Here is a 27,947-nt window from a genome sequence, read left to right as displayed (position 1 = left end):
CCCACGCCCAAACCCAGAGGCAGAGGTTCATTGTTGGCATCCAGGTGTGTGTGCAAAATTTGGTCTCTCTTACGGTAGTTCCAGACACTGAGGTGTGTGTGTGTGTGTGTGTGTGTGTGTGTGTCTTACGTTTGTTCCAGACACGGAGGTGGAGGTGGAGATGAAGTCACACACGATAAACGCCACGATGTAGGAGCTCATCTTCACACTGCTCTGCTCAAACTCGTCCACCTCCAGGCCACTAGGGAGCGCTGTGGTCTTAGCCTGAGGAACACAACACATTAGATGTTAATAATATATAAAACTAGACTGAGGAACACAACACATTAGATGTTAACTGGTTCAGACCGTCCGACGTGTCCACACGTCATAAGCAATCCAACCGACGGGTTGCTTTGACGTGTGTACACGTCCTAGCGCATCTTCAATAATATCAAACGAGAGAAGAATATTCTGAAATGTTTTTGTTTTTTTGTTTTTTTTTGCCTCCGTTCACTTCCCTGTTTACCGCTGCAGAAAGTATCCCTCGTATCTCCTAATCTAAGTAGCTCTCCGTGGTTTTGACCAGATGGATATACTAAGCTCTTCATTTCTGACTTCTGACCTGCCTCTCGTTTAAAATATGAACGCGAGTGATCATCGAGCGATTTTATTGAAACGAGAGAAAGGTAAGCAAGCAAAAATATGTCTCCGGCATTTTTTCCGGAACAGAAGGCGGGGCTTTAAGAGTAAAAGCGGCCATGTCTTCCAGGCACCCGAGCTTCTATTTTGAAGGAATCCCGGCACTGATTGTGTTTTTTGGGTTTTATGACATTTATTTATTAATTTTTATTTTTCGATTTTCTTTTAGGTATTATGACCTCAATTACACCCAAACAACCTGAACTTTGAACATTCAGTGGAGCCTTTTGAGCTGCAATGAAAACAGGCAAAACAGTGAAAACAGTGACATCTGCTGGCAAATCCCATATAGGATTTGCTGACTGTGACATCACAACATGTCATGGTTTTACCTTATCTGCACTAAGGTGGATAAAAAGCTATATATCCAGCAGATCACATGGAGAGTATACTATAATGGGAGTCATAAACATATTCACTGTGGAATTCCACAAGGAAGTTGCTTGGGTCCTTTGTTGTTCACTATTATTTACGAATGACATGCCACTGGTCTTAGACAGGGCCAATATAGCCATCTGACGAAACTACTTTGTATATCTCTGCCACTAATGTGGAAGATCTGTCTGTAGCTCTCAACAAGGAACTACAGAACATATCAGGGTGGTGGTGAACAGTAGGATGGTCCTGAACATCTCAAAGACTAAATCCATTGTATTTTATTTTCATAATTATGCTCAAGCCAAAACCCAAACTGAATTTGAATCTGAGTGATTTAGCAGGTACAGTAGATGAAACAAAACTACTTGGGGTTACATTAGACAGTCATCTAACATGGTCTACTCATATTGAAAACATAACTAAGAAAATGGGAGGGGGTTTGTCCATGATTAGGAGATGTGCTGAGTTTTTAACTCCCAACATCTGCTGTCCAGATCATCCAGGCACTAGTTATATCCCACCTTGACTATTGTCCAGTTGTGTGGTCCAATGCAGCTAAAAAGGACCTGCGTAAATTGCAAATAGACCAGAATAAGGCAGCTCGCCTTGCCCTGAACTGCAATACTAGATCTAATACACTGTTAAATCATCAGAAGCTGTCATGGCTGTTGGTGGAGCAGAGATTAGTCTGCTGGATTTTGTAAGAACATTTGTGGCCAAATTTGACTCAGGGACTGCCATTGGATTTTTTTTAAATTTTCGTTTTATTCATGTCATATGAAAGCAGGGAAAATTGACATATTGGTTGTTCAGTTTGACCCACCAGTTTTAGAGATGTGGCTTATAGAGTAATGTCTTTCAGAAAACAGCGAGTTGAGAAAACAGGCTTGAAAGGTTCACTTCTGTGGTCTCTAACATTACACCTAGCTACATGTTTAAGCATTTATTTCATATTTACATGTCGATTTCAGCTCTGACACTTATTTCAGACATAGTATGTGAAGAGTCTGCCTGTGCTATTAACTCATTTTTTAAAAGAGAAGACAAGCCATAGTGAACAGCCCATAACAACTAAGAACGGAAGGTCGCGCTTAAAAGGTTATATTTTTGAGGGGTGCTAGCTCCTCCTATATACAGGTGTAATGTTTGTTTTTTAGTTAAATGTTTGTTTAAGAAACGCCATTGTTTTGTCCCCGACACAAACATTAACCCATTAACAATAAAGAGGATTTAATGTTTGTTTTGACACCGTTTGTTTTGCATCCTCATTACATCACCTAATAATAGCAACATGAGGATGTGGTAAGATGATAAGAGTGCCCCTCACTTCACACGGGTGTGATCTTTATTATTTATTTTTATTTTTGGGGAACAAAAGAGACTCTTGGACCCTCTTTTCGTCAGTGCTAAACCCCTTATCCCCAAAGTGCTAAACCCCTTATCCCCAAACTTCTTCGCCTTTTTTAACTATTTTGAAAAACATTTTTGAGGGGTTCTAGCGCCTCCTATATTCCACTATAGTGTAGATTTTCGTCCTAACACAAACAAACATTAAATTCCATCGGCAAGGAATGGAGAATTTACATCATATGTAGACGAGTAAATCGGCTATTTTTGTCCTACACAAAGATTAAATTCCCATTGACAATGAATGGGTGATGTACGACGATAAGAGCGCCCCTCACTTCACACGGGTGTGATATTTGAATAGTTCAAATAGCCGATCTACAAGCTCACACACAACGTGTTGATGTAGATCGGCTAGTTGAACTATTTGAATATGCTTTTTCAAAACACTAAAAAAGGCAACAACGATTAGGGATGAAGGGGTTCAGCGCTGACAGAAATAGGGCCCTAAACCATTTTGACCTGAGATCAGATTCTAAAAATGTCTTCTACATCCTGACAGTTTTCTGAAAAAGCTATGTTTCTAGGTCAGTCGTTCTTCGATTTTTCAAATCAGCAGACCTACAAGCTCGTAGCTTGTAGATCTGCTATTTTTCAATAGGGGTTCCCGCCCAAAATGGGCTAAGTAGGGATGGAGCTCGATAACCGATACCCGATAAAATCCCATAACAAGCTTATTGAGTACCCGTTTGGGCTTATCAAGCCTGTTATGGAGCATAGCGGCCCATGACGTCATGTTCAAAGTAACAATCATGGCAAGAGGCGATCAAGAAATAAATGTAATCATCCATGCTGGCACAAACATGTGGGTCTAAAAGTGTATTGATACCTGCCAACCAGCGCTGTCCGGGTAAACAACATAACACTTTGAAGTTTAACAGTTTGTAAAATAGCTCGAACCAGTGCTGGTTATTTAGTTAGGACCCACGACAGTGGTGTTCGATACGAACTTAACCGGGATGTAGAAACCTCTACTTCAATTCTCTACGGTTGCTTAGCCATTAGCCAGTTATTCTGTCCCATCTAGAAGACTCGTGCCAAAGGTAATAGAAGCTATCCAAGGTATACAGTATGGGTTGTAAAGCCAGATACCTTGGTTCGTATGTGTTGACATGTTGGAGATACCGCTTGTCTTTAATATTATTGTATTGGTAAAAAGATCAATTGCCTGTTAGAAAAGTACTGTATTTGAAGGCCCTAGTAAAAGATACTGGTTCTGTTCAGAATTTATTGTCTCCCGTCTTTCCACAAAACAATAGAAAATGCTCGATAGTGGGCTCGATAAGAACCCGGCTCGATAAGCCTGATCGATAAGGTGATCGTTATCAATAAAATCACACCTGTGTGAACTGAGTGGTGCAATCTGATCTTTTGCCACTATGCCTCTATATATCCTTAGTCAGTGACGTCACACACTAACCATAGCAACCATGCTCATCTGTACAGGTACCACGTACAGGTACACGGGTACACGTACAGGTACACGGGTACAGACAAAGCTGGTTGTTGGAGTGGTTTGCACCACTCAAAACAAGTATCGAGCTCCATCCCTAGCCCTAAGAGTCCAAAAAAGAATGAACTAGATAAAGTGCCCCTCGGGGCACAGGTCTCCACCAGGCCAGGCCAGGTCAGGTTGTGGCCTCCTGGTGGCGCTATAATAGGCCAATGTGGTATTTGTTCTTACGCCTTGGATGGCAATTGGATGATTTGAGGCATTTTGTTCCAAAAATGTGTTTTGCAAAAAAAACACCTGTTGGTGGCGCTATCACAGGCCAATGTGAAAAGGGTGGGATATATTCCTCAGCCTAGTAGGAAAGTCTGTGAAAGATTTCACGTAAATTGCACGCTGCGTTCATGATTTGAGCCTTTTTGTTCGAAACGGGCCAATCCTGCAAACTTTGAAAGCCAATCTTAGCCAATTAGGATCCGTCTTGAACACATGACTCTAGAGATAGTGTGTAACGATTTGCGGGATTTCTGGACAGAATCTGGAAGAGTAATATCAAAAAATGTGTTTTACAAAAGTCGGCCTCCTGGTGGCGCTATAAGAGGCCATTCTGGAAAATGTGGGCAGAGGTTCATCGTTGGCATCCAGGGACTGTGTGTGCAAATTTTGGCATCGACCGCCGGTGCCGGAGATTAGCTGTTCACAGACGGACGGACGGACACACACACGGAAGGAGTGCAAAACATACTCTCTCCCCATGCCTTCGGCCTGGTGGAGACAATGATATGACCCACTCTATCCACTCGGATTAGAGTGGATCATATACTCGGATCCACTAGGATTTTCGTAGCCTTGTCAACCAATCCCCCTTCAGATCGTAGCCTGGTCAACCAATCCCCCTTCAGATCGTAGCCTGGTCAACCAATCCCCTTCAAATCCACTAGGATGTTTGTAGCCTGGTCAACCAATCCCCCTTCAGATCACTAGGGATCGTAGCCTGGTCAACCAATCACATCGCATTTCCATGTACAGTATTTGGAAATGTTAATGCATGGTTGGCTGCGGGAGTACTGCAGCGTTGACAGACAAACCATTCAGCCAATCGGCGTGACAAAAAAAAAAGTGACATAATCTCCAGTATCCAACCAGCGAACGAGGGCCATCTTATTATCGCCGCTTGCAGAGATGTATTTATTTTGTGTTAGTTTTTTGAGGGTCGCTAGCGCCTCCTATGCACAGCTTTGAGTGTGTGTTTATCTGGCTTCTCTCTCTCTCTCTCGGTCGAATGGGTCTCAAAATAAAGAAAAGAAAAAGAAAAATGTCAGCCATGGCCCAAATATGGAGTCTATGCAGCCGGACAAATCTATAGGAGTTTCAGGTCAGAAGTAGCCAAATATGGAGTCAAAATGTCAGAGATGTATGTCTTATCAAATCCATCCTATCCAGTATTATAGAAAATCTTCCACGACGCTGGGTCAGGAATGGCGGACAAGAAGGACCTTAGAGTATACAGTATATTAATAGACGCCACCGGATTTCTCCTTTCATCCACTTGCATTAAGGTGGATTTCTCCTTCCATCCACTTGCATTAAGGTGGATTTCTCCTTCCATCCACTTGCATTAAGGTGGATTTCTCCTTTCATCCACTTGCATTAAGGTGGATTTCTCCTTCCATCCACTTGCATTAAGGTGGATTTCTCCTTCCATCCACTTGCATTAAGGTGGATTTCTCCTTTCATCCACTTGCATTAAGGTGGATTTCTCCTTCCATCCACTTGCATTAAGGTGGATTTCTCCTTCCATCCACTTGCATTAAGGTGGATTTCTCCTTTCATCCACTTGCATTAAGGTGGATTTCTCCTTCCATCCACTTGCATTAAGGTGGATTTCTCCTCCATCCACTTGCATTAAGTTGCTCAAAAGCGCATGGAGGCGATTTCACTCCTCCTTCCGGGTAGGAACAGAGTGCATTCTGGGATGAATTTGACCAAATCGTGAACGCGCTGGCTGTTGTCTATCATTGCGTCGTTTGCGCACGTTCACGTATGAAACATTCGTTCATGTGTCATCGGCCCCAATAACATGAACGCATGTGCAATGATAGTCAACGGCCCAGCGCTGGCTCGAACTGCAATACCAAATTCGGCCACTATGTCCATGTCTATGCTTGTTCTCAGGCAGAAGGTATTTCAGGCCCATTTATTTTCTTCCTTTTTTTTGAGGGGCGCCATGCACAGCTTTGTGTGCATGTTCGTCTGTCTGTCTGTCTGTCTGCCTGCCTGCCTGTCTGTCTGCCCCTCCGTCCGTTTAGCTCAGCTGATTGGCTGAGCAGGTATGATGATAAGAGCGCCTCCTCATCAAGTTTTGGCGAACAAGATCCTTTTTTTTTTTATTGTTAGCGGGCTTAGGGGGGATTCGGAAGAAGGGCATAAAATGTATTCAGCATAGCAAGTTGACATTGATTTTACTATATAAATTGGGGGGTCCCAGAGATATAAATGCCATTAAATGGGGGTCCGTCCGTAGCCTTATGCATGTCAAACTTTGGGGGTCCTTGAAATTAAAATGGTTGAAAATCACTTAGAGCCGGAAAAACAAATCTAACCTAATCTAAATCTAATAAACTATCAATTTGGGAGGGGGGGGGGGGGGGTCCTTGACATGAGAAGCACTGCCCCACAAGGGGTCCACAGGGAGAACACACATTGTAGAACGCTTTATTTTTGTATTTTGCATTTATTTTTCGAATCGTGTGGAAGGAACACCGGTTCCTCTCCTCTCCACCAGGCGCCCCGGCTGGCCAGGGGGAGGCAGTATAGAAGGTGTACCTAACCTAGGAGACACGGGGAGAACATCCACACAACAGAACTCTATTTTCCGTCTATATGAGGTCGGCCACGTTGATGGGCATCTCCTCCACGACGGTGTTGTAGAACTTCTCGATGTCGCGCAGGGCCCTCTTCTCCTCCTCCGTCACCATGTTGATGGCCACGCCCTTCCTGCCGAAGCGGCCGCCGCGGCCGATGCGGTGGATGTAGTTCTCGCGGGCGGCGGGCAGGTCGTAGTTGATGACCAGAGACACCTGCTGGACGTCGATGCCCCGCGCCAGGAGGTCCGTGGTGATGAGCACGCGGCTCGAGCCCGAGCGGAACTCCTTCATGATGACGTCGCGCTCATTCTGGTTCATTTCGCCGTGCAGCGCCGACACGGTGAACTCGCCCTCATGCATCTTCTGCGTGAGCCACTCCACCTTGCGGCGCGTGTTTACGAAGATGACCGCCTGCGTGATGGTCAGCGTGGAGTACAAGTCCGTCAGTGTGTCCAGCTTCCACTCCTCCTTCTCCACGTCGATGTAGAACTGCCGGATGCCCTCCAGCGTCAGCTCCTGCTTCTTCACCAGGATGGAGACGGGATCGCGCATGAACCGCTTGCTGACCTCCAGGACGTCGTCGGGCATGGTGGCCGACAGCAGCACCATCTGCGTGTCGCTCTCCATCTTCTGGAAGATGTCCTTGATCTGCTCCTGGAAGCCCCGGCTGAGCATCTCGTCCGCCTCGTCCAGCACGAACATGCGGATGTGCCGCGGCGAGATGAATCGGCGGCTGAGCATGTCGAAGACGCGGCCCGGCGTGCCCACCACCACATGGGGCGGCTCCTCGCCTTGCAGCTTGGCCTGCTCGTTGCGCACGTTGGTGCCGCCGATGCACACGTGGCACCGCATGCCCATGTAGTCGCCGAGCGCCAGGATGACCTTCTGGATCTGCTGGGCCAGCTCGCGCGTCGGCGCCACCACCAGCGCCTGCGTGGTCGGCTGGCTCACGTCCAGGCGCTGCAGGATGGAGATGGCGAAGGTGGCCGTCTTGCCCGTGCCCGACTGGGCCTGGGCGATCACGTCGCGGCCCTGGATGCACGGCACGATGGCCCGCTGCTGGATGGCCGAGGGTTTCTCGAAGCCATAGGCGTAGATGCCCCGGAGCAGCTTCTCGCCCAGGGCCATGTTGTCGAAGCTGTCCACCACTTGGTCCCAGTTGCTCTCGATGGTGCCGCCCGGCTCCATGCCCTCGGGCCCGCTGCCTTGGTGGTCTCTCTTCTCTTCATATGCGGCTGACATTATTTAGTATCTTTTAGGCTTCTCTCTCTCTCTTTCGGGTCAAAAAGTCTCTGAAAACAGTGATATATTTGAATGTTGAGTGTATACAGAGTCCGTGGCTTATATATGCTCCCGCGAGGGCATCTCATCACTCCAGATGATGTCACGATGACTCAGCCATATCCATATATGGTAGGTGTCCCGAGATCAGCCATGCCCCAAATATGGAGACAATGATGCTGATGTGGCAGCCTGGCTCCATATATGGAGTTCCAGGTCAGATGTACGCAAATTATGTCAGAGCATCCAGTAACCATGACAACACAGACCTGGAGGACAAGCCCTTTCTACCATAGACATATATAAAGGCTAGATGGCTCAAGATCTTGCCTCGGGGCTACAGTACAGTATGTTCAATGGCAGCTCAAACAAAAACAGTCATAACTCGCTCAAATCTTGACCGATTTACAAATGGGTTGGTTTATTACAAACGTTGTCAACGTGGCTATGATTCTTATCTGCTTCATTTTGTTTTTTTATATGAACGTCGTATACAAGCAAGTATGTGGACGTCTCTGACGTTTATAACAAACCAAAACCGTTTGAAAACCGGTTGAAAATTGAGCAAGTTATGGTTATTTAAAAGTACATGCCCCATAGACACAATGTTATGCTGCCCCTCGGTAAGATGGCCGCCACCTAGCAACGTCGCTCTCCATTGGCCAGAGCGCGGGTGAGCCATCTAACTTTCTTATATATATCTATGCTTTCTACAGGCACGTTTCAATGTTTCTCCATACTAGACGGTAACAAATCTAGAAGTTGGAGATCCATGCCCATTGTACCCGTTCCACCCATCTGTCTGTGTCCCTGTTATGCCCATATATGGAGATTTCTGTATCTGTCTCTCTGTGTCCCTTTATTCCTATATACAGAGTTCTGTGCCAGGCATGCCCAAATAGGAAGTGAACAGGTCAGCTCCATATATGGAGATCTAGGGGTGATCAGGTGTGATCAATTATTGGCTAATTTGGGCCCTGTCCAGAGCCCTGGCAGGGGCCCTGTCCAGAGCCCTGACAGGGGCCCTGTCCAGAGCCCTGGCAGGGGCCCTGTCCAGAGCCCTGACAGGGGCCCTGTCCAGAGCCCTGACAGGGGCCCTGTCCAGAGCCCTGGCAGGGGCCCTGTCCAGAGCCCTGGCAGGGGCCCTGTCCAGAGCCCTGACAGGGGCCCTGTCCAGAGCCCTGGCAGGGGCCCTGTCCAGAGCCCTGGCAGGGGCCCTGTCCAGAGCCCTGACAGGGGCCCTGTCCAGAGTCCTGGCAGGGGCCCTGTCCAGAGCCCTGACAGGGGCCCTGTCCAGAGCCCTGGCAGGGGCCCTGTCCAGAGTCCTGGCAGGGGCCCTGTCCAGAGTCCTGGCAGGGGCCCTGTCCAGAGCCCTGACAGGGGCCCTGTCCAGAGCCCTGGCAGGGGCCCTGTCCAGAGCCCTGGCAGGGGCCCTGTCCAGAGTCCTGGCAGGGGCCCTGTCCAGAGTCCTGGCAGGGGCCCTGTCCAGAGTCCTGGCAGGGGCCCTGTCCAGAGCCCTGACAGGGGCCCTGTCCAGAGAATTTGCACATAATGCAGGAGGCAGCAGGACATTTGCTTTACTGAAAACGAGTGCTTCCAAACTCTGTTCACCATGTTCAGCTTTGTGCTCGTTTCCCTTCCTCCCCAGGATCGCTGGAGCATCTTTCCTCAATGATCTCAAAGTCAATATTGTGTTTTGGGCCCCTTGTACCGACATGTGATTGATGTTGTTGCCCCAAGGGCTCCATCTTGTGGCCAGATTATGCCACTAACTTGCAGCTTGATGCATGAATGCAGCTTAATGCCACATGTGGAACGTTTTGGCTGACATGACGTTACAGTCAGCTCCGGTTGTCAATTCCAAATTTCGTTATGTTTATTAACAGCTCTTCAGAGCCGTCAGTGTCCTGAGAGTTTTCCCACAACATGTGTCTTCTTATTTTTGGGTTGACTGTTTGCACGAGACATTTCTTTGCAAAGTGATTTTTCTAATGGCCTTTTCCTGCATGTTTGTCCATAGGCTGGGCACTTTCTTTGCTCATGTTTGTAGCCACATGGGTCACAACCCACTTCCTTCTCACTGGTCATAGGGCTCTCATGTATGCTGCTACCTCCTTTGGTTTGTGTGCCCTTGCTTTGCAAACAGTGTGCACTTCAACTTCATCGTGCAAAGCTTTCATCTGTGTGAACGTTATCTCACTGGCACGGACGGCACACATCGAGTGCTTTATCCAACGTGAGATCAGCCTCTCTGAGCAATCTGGCTCCATCCCCACCAGCCAGGGAGCGCCTGGGCCCTCCGGGCCGGGTCGTCAGGTTACAAGTCCTTGGGCGGTACCAGGGACGCGCGGAACATGGGGCCGAGCAGCCTTACTTGATCATGACATACCCCACAGACAATTCTGTCACGTATTAACCACTTGAACCATTATGTTAAACTTTGGCTGTTGGAAAATAGCAGATCTACAAGCTCATAGCGCGGCACCGAGTGCTTCGCTACGAGCTTGGGTCTTTAAGTAGCGCGACAAATCTCAAATCTGAGATGCCGGTTATCATGTGGCGTCCCGCTTCTCTCTCCGTACGGGAACCCACATGGCCCAATACACTGCATACAGTATGGGCATGAAAGGGACAGAGACAGACAGAAGGTGAAATCCCCTTATATGGGCATAAAAGGGACTCGCAAACAGTCTGACAATGGTACAACAGGCAGACTGTTGCCCATGAATGGGTATGACCATTTATGGGCATAGCGGTCGGATCTGTGGCTCTGGACGAGCGGATCTCCAAACATGCCTATATATGGGCATCGCAGTCAGTTCGGTGAATTCTGGACATTGTCCATCTGACTGACCCGACACGGCACTGCCTCGGCTCGCCTGCGAGCGACGCGCGTGCTGAGTTTGAAGTCGGTCAGTTGGACAGTTCTCGAAACATGTTAACACCCCGTTAACGCCCGGGGTTATTTAATCCATTAAATCAGAGCGCCCAGCGATTTATAGCAGCGGAGCACATTTAGCGACGGACCGGATGCTATCCCAGATGTGGCTGAAGTAGCTTGATGTAGCCAAAACACTCCCGAGGCGAACGACAACAACGGGAGGTATGATTAATTCTAACGCGACTAGCGACGGGACCGCGGTGGGCCGTCTAACACATAATCTTTTCTTAGAATTTGACGGAATGATTTAGATCAAGAGTTATTCACGTTTTAAGATTTTCGGTATTGTCGGCTAAAATGGGGGGGGGGGGGGGCATTTTCGATGACGTCCCACCGGAAAATAACATTGGATGTTGCGCAACAGACGCTCCCAGCCTGTGGAGCGATGCGATCGGTTTTGATATCAATAATCTCCGTCCTAGGGGCACGGTGGCACAGTCGGTAGTGCTGTCGCCTCACAGCTAGAAGGTCCTGGGTTCGATTCCCGCTCGGGACGCTGTGGGCGCTGGCGGCTCCTCCGCGTCATCAGTGCCCATACCTGAGGCGGGGTTGGTGAAAAGCCCTTTCTGTGTGGAGTTTACATGTTCTCCCCGTGTCCCCTAGGGTAGGTACCCTCACAAAAAACATGCAGTAATCCTGGTCTCTAAACTGCCTCCCCCTGGCCAGCCAGATTTTCTGCATTTATTGTAAGATAAGGCTTCCTTGTTAGTTCATGTTGAACGGCATCAAATAAAAATAGCACTGGGGTTGTTTTCTGGCCATTGTGAGCAAAGGTCAAGCCAAAGGTCAAGCCAAATCATACTATAGGACCAAGAGAGGGAAAGAGGAAACGCAACCATTTGACTTTTGTTCATGTTTTTCTGTCAAAACCTTCACAGAGAGGAACTTAGCGCCCGTAGCGAGGTAACATCCACAATGTTCAACCCTTTTCATATCAAGGCCCATTATTCATTCAGCATTTGATCCACGGACCACCATTTGATGACATTTAGCCTCTCAGACCCATTTGAGCCACGGACCACCATTTGATGACATTTAGCCTCTCAGACCCATTTGAGCCACAGACCACCATTTGATGATATTTAGCCCCTCAGACCCATTTGAGCCACAGACCACCATTTGATGACATTTAGCCTCTCAGACCCATTCGAGCCACACACCACCATTTGATGACATTTAGCCTCTCGGACCCATTTGAGCCACACACCACCATTTGATGACATTTAGCCCCTCAGACCCATTTGAGCCACGGACCACCATTTGATGACATTTAGCCCCTCAGACCCATTTGAGCCACGGACCACCATTTGATGACATTTAGCCTCTCAGACCCATTTGAGCCACGGACCACCATTTTTTTTACATTTAGCCTCTCAGACCCATTCGAGCCACGGACCACCATTTGACGGCTGCCGTGGGAAGGGCTTTCAGTCTGAAATGACTCTGAATAATGAAGTGAAACTAAATTAAAATGAATTGTCAGGCTATTTTGGAGAGGCTCTGTGATATAGCCCTCGAGCGCTGTTCATGCAGCCTGAACTGAGACAACCTGGAGTTGGAAATACATTGTTTTCAACGAGGGCGGCGCCAATAAGAGCTATTTTAAAGTATTGTACAGTAACAACTAAAGTCTCTTTAATGTTTATGTTGTACTATTACTACAAAACAATTTAAAATAAAGGGATTTAAGATCATTAAAGCTGGGCTGTTGCCTGAGTCCAATGCATTTCTGCCTACTTCCGGTCCAGGACTTGTCCCAGTTGGTTGTCCCCATTCTCAATAGAAGTCTATGTAGGAGAGCCGCCATTTGACTGAAGCCCCATGAAGTGACCAATAGAAGTCTATGTAGGAGAGCCGCCATTGGACTGAAGCCCCATGAAGTGAACGCAGTTTGCGTAACTGTCTATATCTAAGGCTCTGCCCTAACCTAACCCTAACCGCAAGCACGGAGCAACGCATGTCGGACCAACGCATGTCTGGAGCGACGGGTGATTTCCGCTTGTCGGATATTTGGTGTGTCGGATCTGCGTGTCCACCCCTTACCTTTGGCATGTTGGACAGGGCGATGTAACCATGCTCTCTGGGTAATCTTTACCTTTGGCATGTTGGACAGGGCGATGTAACCATGCTCTCTGGGTAATCATTACCTTTGGCATGTTGGACAGGGCGATGTAACCATGCTCTCTGGGTAATCTTTACCTTTGGCATGTTGGACAGGGCGATGTAACCATAACCTGACTCTGCCAGATGGGGCAGCAGAGAGTCCCCCCTCCTGCTCCCATCTGGGAACTCTCAGGCAGACTTGATGCCCGGCCACAAAACGGCCTGGCCAATCAGCAGCAGCTAGAGGCGGGATAGCTGCTGCTGATTGGCCAGGCCGTTTTGTGGCCATGCTCTCTGGGTAATCATTACCTTTGGCATGTTGGACAGGGCGATGTAACCATGCTCTCTGGGTAATCATTACCTTTGGCATGTTGGACAGGGCGATGTACCCGGGCTCTCTGGTGATCCTGACCAGGAACGTGGCTTTGAAGGATGGCTCATCGAAGCACGGGAAGGCCTTCCTGGCAGCCAGAGGCTCAAACTGGGTGGCAGCTAGGACCCTGCAGGGGATGAGAAGCAGAGGAGACGGCTCTTAAAACTCATCGCCCGCCAATGACGAGATGTCTCGCCAACATGCGTTTTCAGTGGTTTTACGATAGAGGGTGCTCTACCGCAGCCTGTGGATGATCCCAGGATCAACGAAGAGGAAGAGAACACCCAGAGATCACGTGATCACAACGTTTTTCAGCTGGTGGTTTGGGATAATGATAAGACCTGTAAGATTTATAAAAATCCACTTTGCTTTCTGGTGGTTTTAGGTGAAAACAAGCCACATTCAACTGCCCACAACTATGGAACGGATTATCGTGGCCGCATAGTTTTTTCCCCACCACTGTTGAAAAATAGCAGATCTACAAGCTCATAGCGCGGAAACCGAGTGCCGTGCTACGAGCTTGTAGATCTGCTATTTTTGAAAAATCGTGAAAATGTGGCGCAAATCTTTGGACATATATTCTTTCAGAACGAACGTTTTTAACTCAAATCTTTGCTTCTGTGGGGGTCCCTGTGGAACAACATATTTTCAGATGGGGGTCGGCGGCCAATTACACATCCTTGACATGAAAAAGGTTGAGAACCACTGACATAGAAACATAGATGTTTCTGAAAACCGTCATGATTTAGAAGACATTTTGTAGAAATCGGCCTCAGGTCGAAATGGGTTAATTTGCATTTGAAAAAACTAAATAGTAAATTGTAGGGTACTACATACGTCCTGGTCCCGTTGGCGCTGATGTAGGAGCTGTTGTAGAACCCGTCGTAGTTGTGAGACAGTCTGGCAGAGTATTCCAACGTCAGAACGCATAGCTGGCCCGTCTGCAGCTCCACGCCTAGCGACACCGCTATCTGCTGCCTGGGACGGTACTCCAGGACCGGAACCACACCGACCGGACCGGAGCCCACCTGGAGACAACACACACACACACACACACAGTCACTATCTGCTGCCTGGGACGGTACTCCAGGACCGGAACCACACCCGCTGGACCGGAGCCCACCTGGAGACAACACACACACACAGTCATATGATCCAGGACCGGAACCACGCCGGCCGGACCGGAGCCCACCTGGAGACAACACACACAGTCATATGATCCAGGACCGGAACCACGCCGGCCGGACCGGAGCCCACCTGGAGACAACACACACAGTCATATAATCCAGGACTGGAACCACGCCGGGATTGGCGTTTTTTTTTAACGCATGTGGTGAGTCACTTCATGAATCAATTTCATGACCTTTGCTGTAAAAGCACAACTTGGGACAATGCATTTGGTGAAGGGTGACGTCCTAAAGATATGAACTAAACTAAACTTTCTGTTGTCCGGAAACTACAAAAGTATGATTGGCATCAAAATGTACTTGAAGTACATCAAGTAAAAGTACTCAAATTGCAGAATGTCCCATTTCAGTTCTAGAAGTTCTAAAATGTAAGAAAACTTTTGAAAATGGCCAATCTACAAGCTCACAACGCGTCGCGCTTCGACGCGTTGTGAGCTTGTAGATCTGCTATTTTCAGCATGCAACAAAGTGTAAAATGACATATACTGGATCTCTTGTCCACTAGTCTCTTCTTAATATTTTAGTCTAGTTATTTATTTTATTTATTTGTTGACGAAACTGTCAGTATATTCAGTCTTAGTTTTAGTCATCGTAGCTTAGTTTCCATTTACAGTTTTATAGACCCCTTGCCAACAGGGGGCAGTATACTATAGGAACCCACCTGCAGCGTGGCGTTGGTGATGTTGAGCTCGGCGGCGTGCAGGACGATCCGTCGCGTCGGGTGCTGCACCGACAGCGTGATCACCGCGCGGCCGCTGAAGGTTAGGGTGCGGAGGTCAGGGTGCAGCGAGAGGTCGTAGTTCAGAGGTCGCACGCTGGCCGGCAGCCGGTACTCTGCCCAGGGGAAAGGCTCACCCGTGGTGGATTGTGGGTAGACGGGCTCCAAGGGAGCCGTGCTGTTGGGCTTACGGCAGCCCGTCTGTGGGGGGGGGGGGGGGGGGGGGGGCATGGACACGCACACACGCACGCACACACACGGACGCACACGGACACACACAAACACACACGACAAGAGGAGACAGTGATTCTCAGTTAATCGAAGCTAGCGATCTACAGACAAAAGAAAATAGCTGATCTGCAAGCTCACAATTATGCGTCGCGATGTCACTCGCTGTGTGGCTACTTTTGCTGTGACACCGTTGTACGATAAAGAAGCGTGTGTAGGTTGAAAGTGGTTTAAGAACAGAGAAAAAAATTACAAAAGCTGCTTAGATATCATCGGAAACAGTTACTCCTCAGGATTCAAATTAAAAAATGGCCAAAGAAGCAGGCCGACAACGGTCGTACAACACCATACGTACTATATAGGCATGCTTCCTCTCTAGGCAGGAAGTACAGCACAACACCATATATAGGCATGCTTCCTGTCTCACCTTGGTGAAGGTGCAGCCGGGCAGGAAGTACAGCACCATGGTCATGGACGCCACGATGACGAGGAATAACACACACACCACCATGGTGCGAACCGAGGGCCGCGAGCATGACCTGGAATACAGTAACACACTTTAATAACGCACACACACCATGACCTGGAATACAGTAACAAACGTTAATAACACACACACACCACCATGACCTGGAATACAGTAACACAACACACATTAACAACACACACACCACCATGGGGCGGCGGTGGCTCAGGGGTAGAGTGGCTGGATGGTAACCGCAGGATTGCCAGTTCGAATCCGGGCTCCCCCAGAGTTAGTGTCGAAGTGTCCTTGAGCAAGACACTGAACCCCTAATTGCTCCTGATGTGCTGGTTGGCGCATGGTTTCCGCCGCCATCGGTGTATGAATGTGTGCGTGAATGGGTGAATGTAATGCATCTATGTAAAGCGCCTTGGATAAAGGCGCCATCTAAATGTACCATTTACCATTTACCATGGTGCGAACCGAAGGCCGCGAGCATGACCTGGAAATTTAAAAAATATATATTAATTTATGCATGCCGTTTTGGAAAGAACTTGGGCCCCTTCTCTACTTCCCTGTTGGTGTCGGTGTTACCAATTCTACTAATGGAGGCTCTGTTCCATTCTGGTCCAACAGAGTCAGGGTGCTGCTATTGTGCATGTTGGCTCACTGGAAATACACTCAAAGTGTCCTTGAGTGGGTCTAAAACGTTTGCCAAAAGCATGGAATTGTAGACAAAATCGTATCCAACGAAAACAAAACATAATTTAGTTTTGGGTCTGAGAGGCTAAGGGCTCCATTTTCGTCACCGCTAAACCCCTAAACTTCTTTTTTTTTTACTATTTTGCAAAACATTTTTGAATAGTTAAAATGGCCAGTCTACAAGCTCACAACGTGTCAATGTAGATTGGCTAGTTGTTGAACTATTCAATTTTTTTTTTCAAAATAGTAAAAAAAAAAGGCAAAGATTAGGGATAAGGGGTTTAGCGGTGACGAAAATGGAGCCCTATATCTCATCCGTGGCTCAAATGCCAAATAAATAATGGGCCTTGAAATGAAAAGGGTTGAGTAGAACCACTGCTCCTTCGCCTGGACAGGAGCCAGCTTAGGTGGTTCGGGCATCTGGTTAGGATGCCTCTCGGGCGTCTCCCTAGGGAGGTCCCACTGGGAGGAGACCCTGGGGCAGACCAAGGCGCAGTTGGAGGAAACGCATCGACTCACTGGCCTTGGAACGTCTCAGAATCCCCCAGGAGGAAGTCACTAATGTTGCTCTGGAGAGGAATGTCTGGATCTCTCTGGTGGAGCTGTTGCCCCCGCGACCCGACTACGGATAAGCGGTTGAAGATGGATGGATGGATGGATGGATGAAAACCACTGTCCTAGAACGTAGGTGGGATTCATAATCGGGCCATCACAGCATGACAGCCAGGTGCAGAGGAGGAGGTACCCACCTGGGCGGGGACTGTCTGACGTAGGGGGAGGAGCTAGGCCGCTGGGCGGTGCTGCGGTTCATGAACGACATGCCCAGGAGGCGGGCCGAGGACTCGTAGTCTTCCTCGTCGTCGTCCAGCTCGTTCTCGCCCAGGCCTCGGACCAGCAGCCGAGACGCCCGGGGCTCGTACACCGCCTCCTCGGGGTCCAGGGCCGGGAACGCCTGGAACGGAACGCAACGCTGGGATTGAGCATGTTGTTAACCCATTTTGTTGTTCTAAAAGCATTATGTTATGCTTTAGCTGTTGAAAAATAGCAGATCTACAAGCTCATAGCGCGGCACCGAGTGCTTGTAGATCTGCTATTTTTTCGAAAAATCGTGAAAATGTGGCGCAAATCTTTGAATATATATTCTTTCAGAGCGAACGTTTTTAACTCAAATCTTTGCTTCCGGGGGGGGTACCTGGAACAACATATTTTTGGATGGGGGTCGGCAGCCAATTACATATATTTTTGGGGGTCCTTGGACATGAAAATGTTTGAGAACGACTAGAAACATGGGTTTTTCAGAAAACCGTCAGGATTTAGAAGACATTTGGAGGAGGTCTAAATGGGTTAACTCTGACTCTGATTGTTCAACGTAAACAGTTCTATACGACCCACCATCTCGGATTAAAGTTATATTAAGCTCCTAATATCGTCCTTTACCTCAATCTGAGTGCCAATGCCACTAAAGATCGTATGCGTGCGGATATTTGGGATTTCCGATGATGAACACCATGTAGCCCTATATGGGGGCTAGCCACGGCACGGGTGCTAAAAACAGCTATTAAGCGGGAAATCCCGGGTTTGGCATACGTTGTGTTAAGCCCCAAACCACATGGTGACACATGTCTCCAAAAATGCACTTAACTTAACTGTAACAGCTGAGTGTCGTCGAGAGAGTGACAGAGAGAGAGTAAGCAAGCGAGACAGAGAGAGATAGAGTGGAAAGAGTGTGTGTGTGTGTGTGTGTGTGCGTGTGCGTGTGCGTGCGTGCGTGTGTGTGCGCGCACGCGAGAGCAGGCAGACAGACAGACAGACAGACAGACAGACAGACAGACAGACAGACAGACAGACAGACAGACAGACAGACAGACAGACAGACAGACAGACAGACAGAGAATAATAGATGTACCTACTGTATAGTCTATAGTTTGAGCCAGGCTCCTCCAGCGGTGTACTGTACGAGCTATAAGACCGTCTGGCAAAGCGTTTCAGATTGTCTGCACGTCGATACTCATGGTGCGCATGTGGTTAAAAACCAACACTCTCACAGAGACGGCGTTCTCCAGCTAACAAGCTAATTAGAACAGAGAGCTAACCTCGGCTCTTAAGGTGGACTGACTGACTTAGACCTGAGCTCCATTCTACAAAAGTGTCTTCTAAATCCTGACAGTTTTCTGAGAAAAAAACCCTCTATGTTTCTATGTCGGTGGTGCTCAACCTTTTTCATGTCAATGACCCCAAGAATGATCTGTAATTGGGACGCCGTGGACCGGCCCCATCTGAAAATATGTTGTTCCAGGGACCCCGCAGAAGCAAAGATATGAGTTAAAAACGTTCGCTCCGGAAGAATATACCGTATTCCAAGATTTGCGCCACATTTTCGCGTTTTTTTCAAAAATAGCAGACCTACAACCGAGTTTGTAGATCTGCTGTTTTTCAATAGCTAAATTATAACATTGTTTTTTTGTTTTTTTATTCTAACATTGTTGGTTGTACTCAAGGGGCCAGTGAGGCGCTCCAACGTTGAAGCTCTGGGCCCTAGTGGTAAGAGGAAGGACTGCAGGCGGACCCGTGCACTGACACGTAGGACCATCACTCCCTACGTCACCCATACGTCCGGAGGAGGTACTTCCGGCAGTCTTCCGGGTGCTTCAAAACGCCACTGAGCAACTTCATCGAAATGAATAGCTTGGGGGCGGGGCTAGTGCTCCAGTTCGGTCTCTATCCTTTATATACTATGGTTGTACTGCCCCAGGGGCCGCCCGTCCAGGCCCACTCTATGGAGCTTGTTGTCCTTCCGGGTTATACAGGAAGGTGGGGGCTTCCGGAAGTGGAACAACACCACACAACACAGCCCACAGCCTTCAGCTAGCAGAACAACCAGCTACATTAGCCCACAGCCTTCAGCTAGCAGAACAACCAGCTACATTAGCCCACAGCCTTCAGCTAGCAGAACAACCAGCTACATTAGCCCACAGCCTTCAGCTAGCAGAACAACCAGCTACATTAGCCCACAGCCTTCAGCTAGCAGAACAACCAGCTACATTAGCCCACAGCCTTCAGCTAGCAGAACAACCAGCTACATTAGCCCACAGCCTTCAGCTAGCAGAACAACCAGCTACATTAGCCCACAGCCTTCAGCTAGCAGAACAACCAGCTACATTAAGCCACAGCCTTCAGCTAGCAGAACAACCAGCTACATTAGCTCACAGCCTTCATCTAGCAGAACAACCAGCTACATTAGCCCACAGCCTTCAGCTAGCAGAACAACCAGCTACATTAGCTCACAGCCTTTAGCTAGCAGAACAACCAGCTACATTAGCTCACAGCCTTTAGCTAGCAGAACAACCAGCTACATTAGTTCACAGCCTTTAGCTAGCAGAACAACCAGCTACATTAGCTCACAGCCTTTAGCTAGCAGAACAACCAGCTACATTAGCCCACAGCCTTTAGCTAGCAGAACAACCAGCTACATTAGCCCACAGCCTTCAGCTAGCAGAACAACCAGCTACATTAGCTCACAGCCTTTAGCTAGCAGAACAACCAGCTACATTAGCTCACAGCCTTCAGCTAGCAGTACAACCAGCTACATTAGCTCACAGCCTTTAGCTAGCAGAACAACCAGCTACATTAGCACACAGCCTTCAGCTAGCAGAACAACCAGCTACATTAGCTCACAGCCTTCAGCTAGCAGTACAACCAGCTACATTAGCTCACAGCCTTTAGCTAGCAGAACAACCAGCTACATTAGCCCACAGCCTTCAGCTAGCAGAACAACCAGCTACATTAGCCCACAGCCTTCAGCTAGCAGAACAACCAGCTACATTAGCTCACAGCCTTCAGCTAGCAGAACAACCAGCTACATTAGCCCACAGCCTTCAGCTAGCAGAACAACCAGCTACATTAGCTCACAGCCTTCAGCTAGCAGAACAACCAGCTACATTAGCCCACAGCCTTCAGCTAGCAGAACAACCAGCTACATTAGCCCACAGCCTTCAGCTAGCAGAACAACCAGCTACATTAGCTCACAGCCTTCAGCTAGCAGAACAACCAGCTACATTAGCCCACAGCCTTCAGCTAGCAGAACAACCAGCTACATTAGCTCACAGCCTGCAGCTAGCAGAACAACCAGCTACATTAGCCCACAGCCTTCAGCTAGCAGAACAACCAGCTACATTAGCTCACAGCCTTCAGCTAGCAGAACAACCAGCTACATTTTCTCAGCGATGCGATACAAAATCACAAATGATGTACGATCGTCGGGTGCGCGCCAGCTCACCATGGACAGCTCTCTAACCTTTGGATATACGGCGCTTTGAAGATCGGGTTAGAATGGAGGCTCAACGGAGCTGGATTTAGAAATCGCATCGCTGGTGGTGACGGAGGAGGGCTATGCTACCCCGGAGCAATGCTAAAAGGTAAACAGACCGACGGTGCGTTCATATATGGATTAAACGTTTGTCTACGCTTATACGCGTAGCTGGCACAAATAGGTCCCAATAGCCTAGCTACGTTTATAAGCGTAGATGGCAATAAAATAATGAATGGTGTGGTGGTCGTACTGGGAAGGCGGTGGAGTCCTTGGCGAGGTCCACCACGTCTGGCTCCTCCTCAAACATGCTGTTCTCGATCATGTTCCTGGGGAGGTTGGCCCGCTCTGCAACGCATGCACACACACACACACACACACACACGCACGCACACATGCACACGCACACACACAAAAACACTTTTATTTTTTTTTGTCTTTTACTTTTAATTTTTATCCCATGGTTTTGTAACCTATATTTTTACCCGGTGCCGATTGCCTATAAGCTTGTAATCCTGTGTGTAAACACTCCTTCTGCCAACCTGGGGAGAGCGAACTAACTGACCTCATGCTTCCTTCTATACATGAGGAGGCCACGCTGCTTCTTTTCACCTGACAGAGGGGAGTTTCCCCGGTTGGATGTAGCATGTGGAAGGAACACGTTATTCCGACCAGTTCCTTCCCCCTCCATCAGGCGAAGGCAAAATATGACTCCTAACGTTGTTGAAGTGGGACTCATAAAATGTCCCTGGGACTCATCTAAAAGACCATCCCTGCATCCTGGGACTCATTACATTGAAAACCCATTTACATCACTGAGAGTTTGGCTCTCAGGCAAACAAAACGTCTAATCTCTCTTTTGGTGTTGAGATCTAAAGTGTGGGAACCACTGATCTCGAGGACAGCAGTGGAAGAAGTTCCATCCAGGCTAATTGCTGACAGATCCAATAAGAGAGATAAACACACCATAAAGCAGAAGTGTGAGGCCGAGCACGGGACCACGCTGGAGATCAGTGCTGTTTTCTTCCACTAAAACTAAGGCTAAAAATGTTCGTCGACTACCTTTTTTCACTGACGAAAACTAAATGGAAACTAAATGAAAACTAAGCTATGATGACTAAAACTAAGACTAAATGTATTGACAATTTCGTCAACAGCTAAAAAACTAGACTAAAATGTTAGGAAGGGACTAGTGGACAAGAGATCCAGTATAGAGGGTATGCGCGTGACATCATCATCAAACGTGGAAGTTATGCAGGAATGCCTACTGAGTGGCAAAAAACTACTTTCTGGCCTTGACAGCCCATACATCCACACAGAAAAGTCATATCTGATTGCATTAAACAACATTAAACGATGTTAAACTCACTTTGCCTGTTGCTTTGCCACTCGATGTGCCATTCACTTTAAGCATGCGCATACTCTCTATAAGTCATTTTACACTTGGTTGCATGCTGAAAATAGCAGATCTACAAGCTCACAAACTGTGTAAAAAAAAAAAACTCTCTCTACAACTCAGAGATAGTAGCCCGAGTACTAGCCCCATATGTGCCCTCTCCCTACGCTCATTCTGTAGCTCCGAGATGAGGTCACAGACAGAAACACCTCCCACCCCGTTCAGAAACGGCGCATGTTTCCACAATTCCCCATTGCTTACCCTTTTCTTAACAATGCACCAAAACCTTGAAGTGACGTTCCGGGTTTACACTAATTTACCGTCAACAACGCCAAAGAAAATCCAACTTTAAACGGTTACACGAGCGTTACAGCGGTTGTTTAGCATGTTTTTCAAGGAAGTTGAAAAGCTTTAGCGCCTCCCCGGCGCCTCGCCTGGTCGAAAATGTCCAACTGACTTCAGTTCACTCGACATGCCCGCGCACACGCACCAATCCCTTGATAAACACGGAAGCGACTGACAAATTTCTCTTCGTAAAGGCTCGGTTCAAATCGCTAGTTGGATTTTCTTTGGCGTTGTTGACGGTAAATTAGTGTAAACCCGGAACGTCACTTCAAGATTTTGGTGCATTGTTAAGAAAAGGGTAAGCAATGGGGAATTGTGGAAACATGCGCCGTTTCTGAACGGGGTGGGAGGTGTTTCTGTCTGTGACCTCATCTCGGAGCTACAGAATGAGCGTAGGGAGAGGGCACATATGGGGCTACCCGAGTACATACAACGTTCAGGTTGCCCGTCCTGGCAAGTGCTTGTTTGAGACTAGGGGACACAACCGTCTAGTATAAACACAACAACACCAGATATCTGTCTAAACACCTGAACATGGCCATATAGTCTTCTGGTGTGTGGCATGTAAAATAAGACCGCTGTTTACCTAAAATATTCACTGTTGCTACACTTAAAAATATAAAGTAACAAATGTGAAACCATAGTCATGTTCATAGCTATTAAGAACACTTAAGCCATATCACAATAGAGAGTATGCGCGTGTCATCATCATCAAACCAGGAAGTTATGCAGGAACGCCTTCTGAGTGGATAAAAACTACTTTCTAGCCTTGACAACCCATGCATCCAAACAGGAAAGTCCTATTAGATTGCATTAAACAATGATAAACTCACTTTGCATGTTCCTTTGCCACTCGATTTGCCACTCGATGTACCATTCACTTTAAGCATGCGCATACCCTCTATAGCAAATATCCTAATGTATGTGACTCTAGTGTAGTCTGTTGTGTTGCCTTTCAAAATGTGACTATACTTTTATTAGAATTACTGTCATTGTGGGGGTTTTTTTCTCCTTTCTATGAAAGCATGGAATCATGGCAATAATGATGTATTGGTTAATTAGAGTCAATACAGTTCTACAGTTTATAGAACTGAAGTCAAGTTAAAACTCCTAAAGAGTATCTCTCTCATTCAGAGAGAGTACTACAGACACCTCTCCCTTCATGCATAGCAGGTGTTGCATTTCCTTTTGTTTTCATCACAGGTGTTTTTCACGCCTCTGAGTGTGACTAGTTACAACCACACACAGAGATTTTGAAAACATGACCAATGACAAAAAACTCCCATATCTGCTGGGCGAAGTACAACAATGTACAAACACAGCAGCAAGATTTGTGAGTTGCTGTGATAGGAGAAGGATATCAAACGGAACACAACCACCCTAAAGACTAATCATTGTGTATATTCCTGCACTATACCTGCATCCAGTGATCTTGGTACAATATAGAAATTGATCTATTGAAGATTCTGACGTTCAAATGTACATATTTTTTGTTTTGATTGTATTGCTGTATTGTTGTATTGTGCTTTGGCAATGTAAACGTATGTTTTCTCATGCCAATAAAGCCCTTTGAATTGAATTGACTAGTCTTTGTTTGATGATCTCTGACTGGGACCAGAAGGAAAACAATGTTTGATGATCTCCGACTGGGACCAGAAGGAAAACAATGTTTGATGATCTCTGACTGGGACCAGAAGGAAAACAATGTTTGATGATCTCTGACTGGGACCAGAAGGAAAACAATGTTTGATGATCTCTGACTGGGACCAGAAGGAAAACAATGTTTGATGATCTCTGACCGGGACCAGAAGGAAAACAATGTTTGATGATCTCTGACCGGGACCAGAAGGAAAACAATGTTTGATGATCTCTGACTGGGACCAGAAGGAAAACAATGTTTGATGATCTCTGACTGGGACCAGAAGGAAAACAATGTTTGATGATCTCTGACCGGGACCAGAAGGAAAACAATGTTTGATGATCTCTGACCGGGACCAGAAGGAAAACAATGTTTGATGATCTCTGACCGGGACCAGAAGGAAAACAATGTTTGATGATCTCTGACCGGGACCAGAAGGAAAACAATGTTTGATGATCTCTGACCGGGACCAGAAGGAAAACAATGTTTGATGATCTCTGACCGGGACCAGAAGGAAAACAATGTTTGATGATCTCTGACCGGGACCAGAAGGAAAACAATGTTTGATGATCTCTGACCGGGACCAGAAGGAAAACAATGTTTGATGATCTCTGACCGGGACCAGAAGGAAAACAATGTTTGATGATCTCTGACTGGGACCAGAAGGAAAACAATGTTTGATGATCTCTGACTGGGACCAGAAGGAAAACAATGTTTGATGATCTCTGACCGGGACCAGAAGGAAAACAATGTTTGATGATCTCTGACCGGGACCAGAAGGAAAACAATGTTTGATGATCTCTGACCGGGACCAGAAGGAAAACAATGTTTGATGATCTCTGACTGGGACCAGAAGGAAAACAATGTTTGATGATCTCTGACTGGGACCAGAAGGAAAACAACTAGCATAATTAATTATATATACTGTATATATATTAATCACTGAGGATAAAAACAGGATGAAGCCCAGAGGCTTATTTCCACCGCGGTCCTCTAGAGAACAGAACAGGGACAGCATATAAAACACAACTACTGTACATATACTGTACAGCAGCACGGCAAACATAAACAGCTGAGTAATACTTTAACCCATTTAGTCCTGACGTCGAAATTCATAAAATGTCTTCTAAATTCTGACAGTTTTCTGAAATACCTCATGTTTCACTTTTTTTGATGAATTGAACATTGTGGACCCTATTGGAAACAAGTGTAATGCTTAATTGGGTCGTCCACTCACAGTTAACAGCCTTTGTATCGAGTTTGTGCTTGAAATGTACTGTAATTCTGCAAACTGTTAATACATTTTTCAATCAATCAATCAATTCTATATCAGTGGTGCTCAATATTTCATGTCAAGGACCCCAAAAATGATGTGTAATTTCCCGCCGACCCCCATCTGAAAATATGTTGTTCCAGGGACCCCACCAGAAGCAAATATTTGAGTTAAAAACGTTCGCTCTGAAAGAATATATATTCAAAGATATGTGCCACATTTTCACGTTTTTAAAAAAACCTACAAGCTCGGTGGCGCGCTATGAGCTTGTAGATCTGCTGTTTTTCAATAGCTAAATTATAACATGCTTAAAACACCAAATGGGGTTCCCGCCCCCAAAATGGGTTAAAGGACCACTTCAGCCCTTTTCCTTGTCTTCATATAATTGGTCTTCACTAATAATCATGATAAAATGGCACCATTTTTTTCTACTCTGTGTCTCATAAGAGGGCTGTGGGCAGTTCAGAAACCCGTCCACCAGTGGTCCTTCATCGGGAAATTACCATCATATATTTCATCCATGTTACATCAGAAACCTAGTCGCATTGTAACTCGCTCCAGTGATTGGCTATGCCTTCTGGTCCCTTTTGCCAACTCTGAACTTGGAAAGGCTGCTTTCAGCATAGGTGCTCCTGATTCTTGGAATGTCTTGCAACAAGAACTTAAACTTAATACCCTGGCATAAATTGGTAATTTTAGGAATTTACTCAATAACCGTCCATCACCTGTATGTTGCTGTTTTAACTGATTGCTGAATATATAATTGTTTTAACGGATTGTTGTAACTGATTCTTGTTGTATTGTTTTTTTATTGTTTGTATGTAATCGCGGATGGTCTCTCCGAGAATTTAAATAAAGGTTGAATGAATAAAGTAACCCTGATACTGACATGAGTACCAAAACACCCAATGGACACTAGGCTGAACGAATGGACACTAGGCTGAACGAATGGACACTAGGCTGAACGAATGGACACTAGGCTGAACGAATGGACACTAGGCTGAACGAAAGGACACTAGGCTGAACGAATGGACACTAGGCTGAACGAATGGACACTAGGCTGAACGAATGGACACTAGGCTGAACGAATGGACACTAGGCTGAACGAATGGACACTAGGCTGAACGAATGGACACTAGGCTGAACGAATGGACACTAGGCTGAACGAATGGACACTAGGCTGAACGAATGGACACTAGGCTGAACGAATGGACACTAGGCTGAACGAATGGACACTAGGCTGAACGAATGCAACGGGAGCAAGTCTGACCTAACCTGACTCCGCCAGATGGGGCAGCAGACAGTACACTAGGCTGAACGAATGCAACGGGAGCAAGTCTGACCCAACACTGCAGCAAATCGCCAGAAACAGCCGATCTACAAGGCATAAATGACAACTGACTAAGTGTAGATCGGAGATCCATCTGCATCTATGAGAAAAAGGGGGTAAAATAAGTGCTAGGGCGAGTACTAAAAATGTAGTACTTGTACTCGTACTTGGTCTGAAAAAGAAATGGTATCGGGACAACTCTAGTATGGACTTAACCTGACTCCGCCAGATGGGGCAGCAGAGAGTACACAGTGTGCACTCTCTGCTGCCCCATCTGGCGGAGTCAGGTTAGTATGGACTTAACCTGACTCCGCCAGATGGGGCAGCAGAGAGTACACAAGGTGTACCCTGTGTGTACTCTCTGCTGCCCCATCTGGCGGAGTCAGGTTATTATGGACTGTCAGAGGCCAGAAAGTTTTGCCACTCGTAGGCGTTCCCGCATGACTTCCTGGTCTGGTGATGATGATGGTCATAGATAAGAAAGCTAGATGGCTCACCCGCACTCTGGCCAATGGAGAGCGACGTTGCTACGTGGCGGCCATCTTACCTAGGGGCAGCATAACATTGTGTCTATGGGGCATGTACTTTTAAATAACCATAAACTTCAACCGATTTTCAAACGGTTTGGTTTGTTATAAACGTCAGAGACGTCCACATACTTATATGCTTTTATACGACGTTCATATAAAAAACAAAAGTAAGCAGATAAGTGTCCCGAATCATAGCCACGTTGACAACGTTTGTAATAAACCCGTTTGTAAATCCGTCAAGATTTCAGGGAGTTATGACTGTTTTTGTTTGAGCTGCCATTGAACATACTGTACTGTAGCCCCTCAGCAAGATGGCCGCCGGGTGACCTACGTCAGAGACTCCGCCTTG

At 47.0% G+C, this 27,947-nt stretch overlaps 2 protein-coding genes across 2 annotated transcripts in view; both read right to left on the bottom strand.

Moving 5' to 3' along the window:
• Positions 1 to 27,947, bottom strand: part of lnpep (leucyl/cystinyl aminopeptidase) — a 56,985-nt gene that overhangs the window by 16,876 nt on the left and 12,162 nt on the right. Inside the window, exons 2-8 of the mRNA XM_079516693.1 lie at positions 21,339 to 21,433; positions 17,529 to 17,731; positions 16,042 to 16,153; positions 15,330 to 15,587; positions 14,319 to 14,509; positions 13,470 to 13,608; positions 130 to 264 (exon numbers count right to left, since the gene is read on the bottom strand). Of these exons, the coding sequence (XP_079372819.1) occupies positions 130 to 264; positions 13,470 to 13,608; positions 14,319 to 14,509; positions 15,330 to 15,587; positions 16,042 to 16,153; positions 17,529 to 17,731; positions 21,339 to 21,433 (1,133 nt within the window). The remainder of the gene's footprint in view (positions 1 to 129; positions 265 to 13,469; positions 13,609 to 14,318; positions 14,510 to 15,329; positions 15,588 to 16,041; positions 16,154 to 17,528; positions 17,732 to 21,338; positions 21,434 to 27,947) is intronic.
• Positions 6,796 to 8,025, bottom strand: LOC306934182 (eukaryotic initiation factor 4A-I-like; the record flags this gene model as incomplete). Its single annotated transcript, XM_079516708.1, has 1 exon — positions 6,796 to 8,025. One exon carries the CDS (start codon positions 8,023 to 8,025, stop codon positions 6,796 to 6,798), a length of 1,230 nt encoding a protein of 409 aa, XP_079372834.1.

The sequence above is a fragment of the Electrona antarctica genome (genome assembly GCF_951216825.1).
Source record: "Electrona antarctica genome assembly, chromosome: 12".
Taxonomy (NCBI): Eukaryota; Metazoa; Chordata; class Actinopteri; order Myctophiformes; family Myctophidae; genus Electrona; species Electrona antarctica.
Note: the sequence above shows the minus strand (reverse complement) of the source record. Positions and strands in the feature narration are given on the sequence as shown.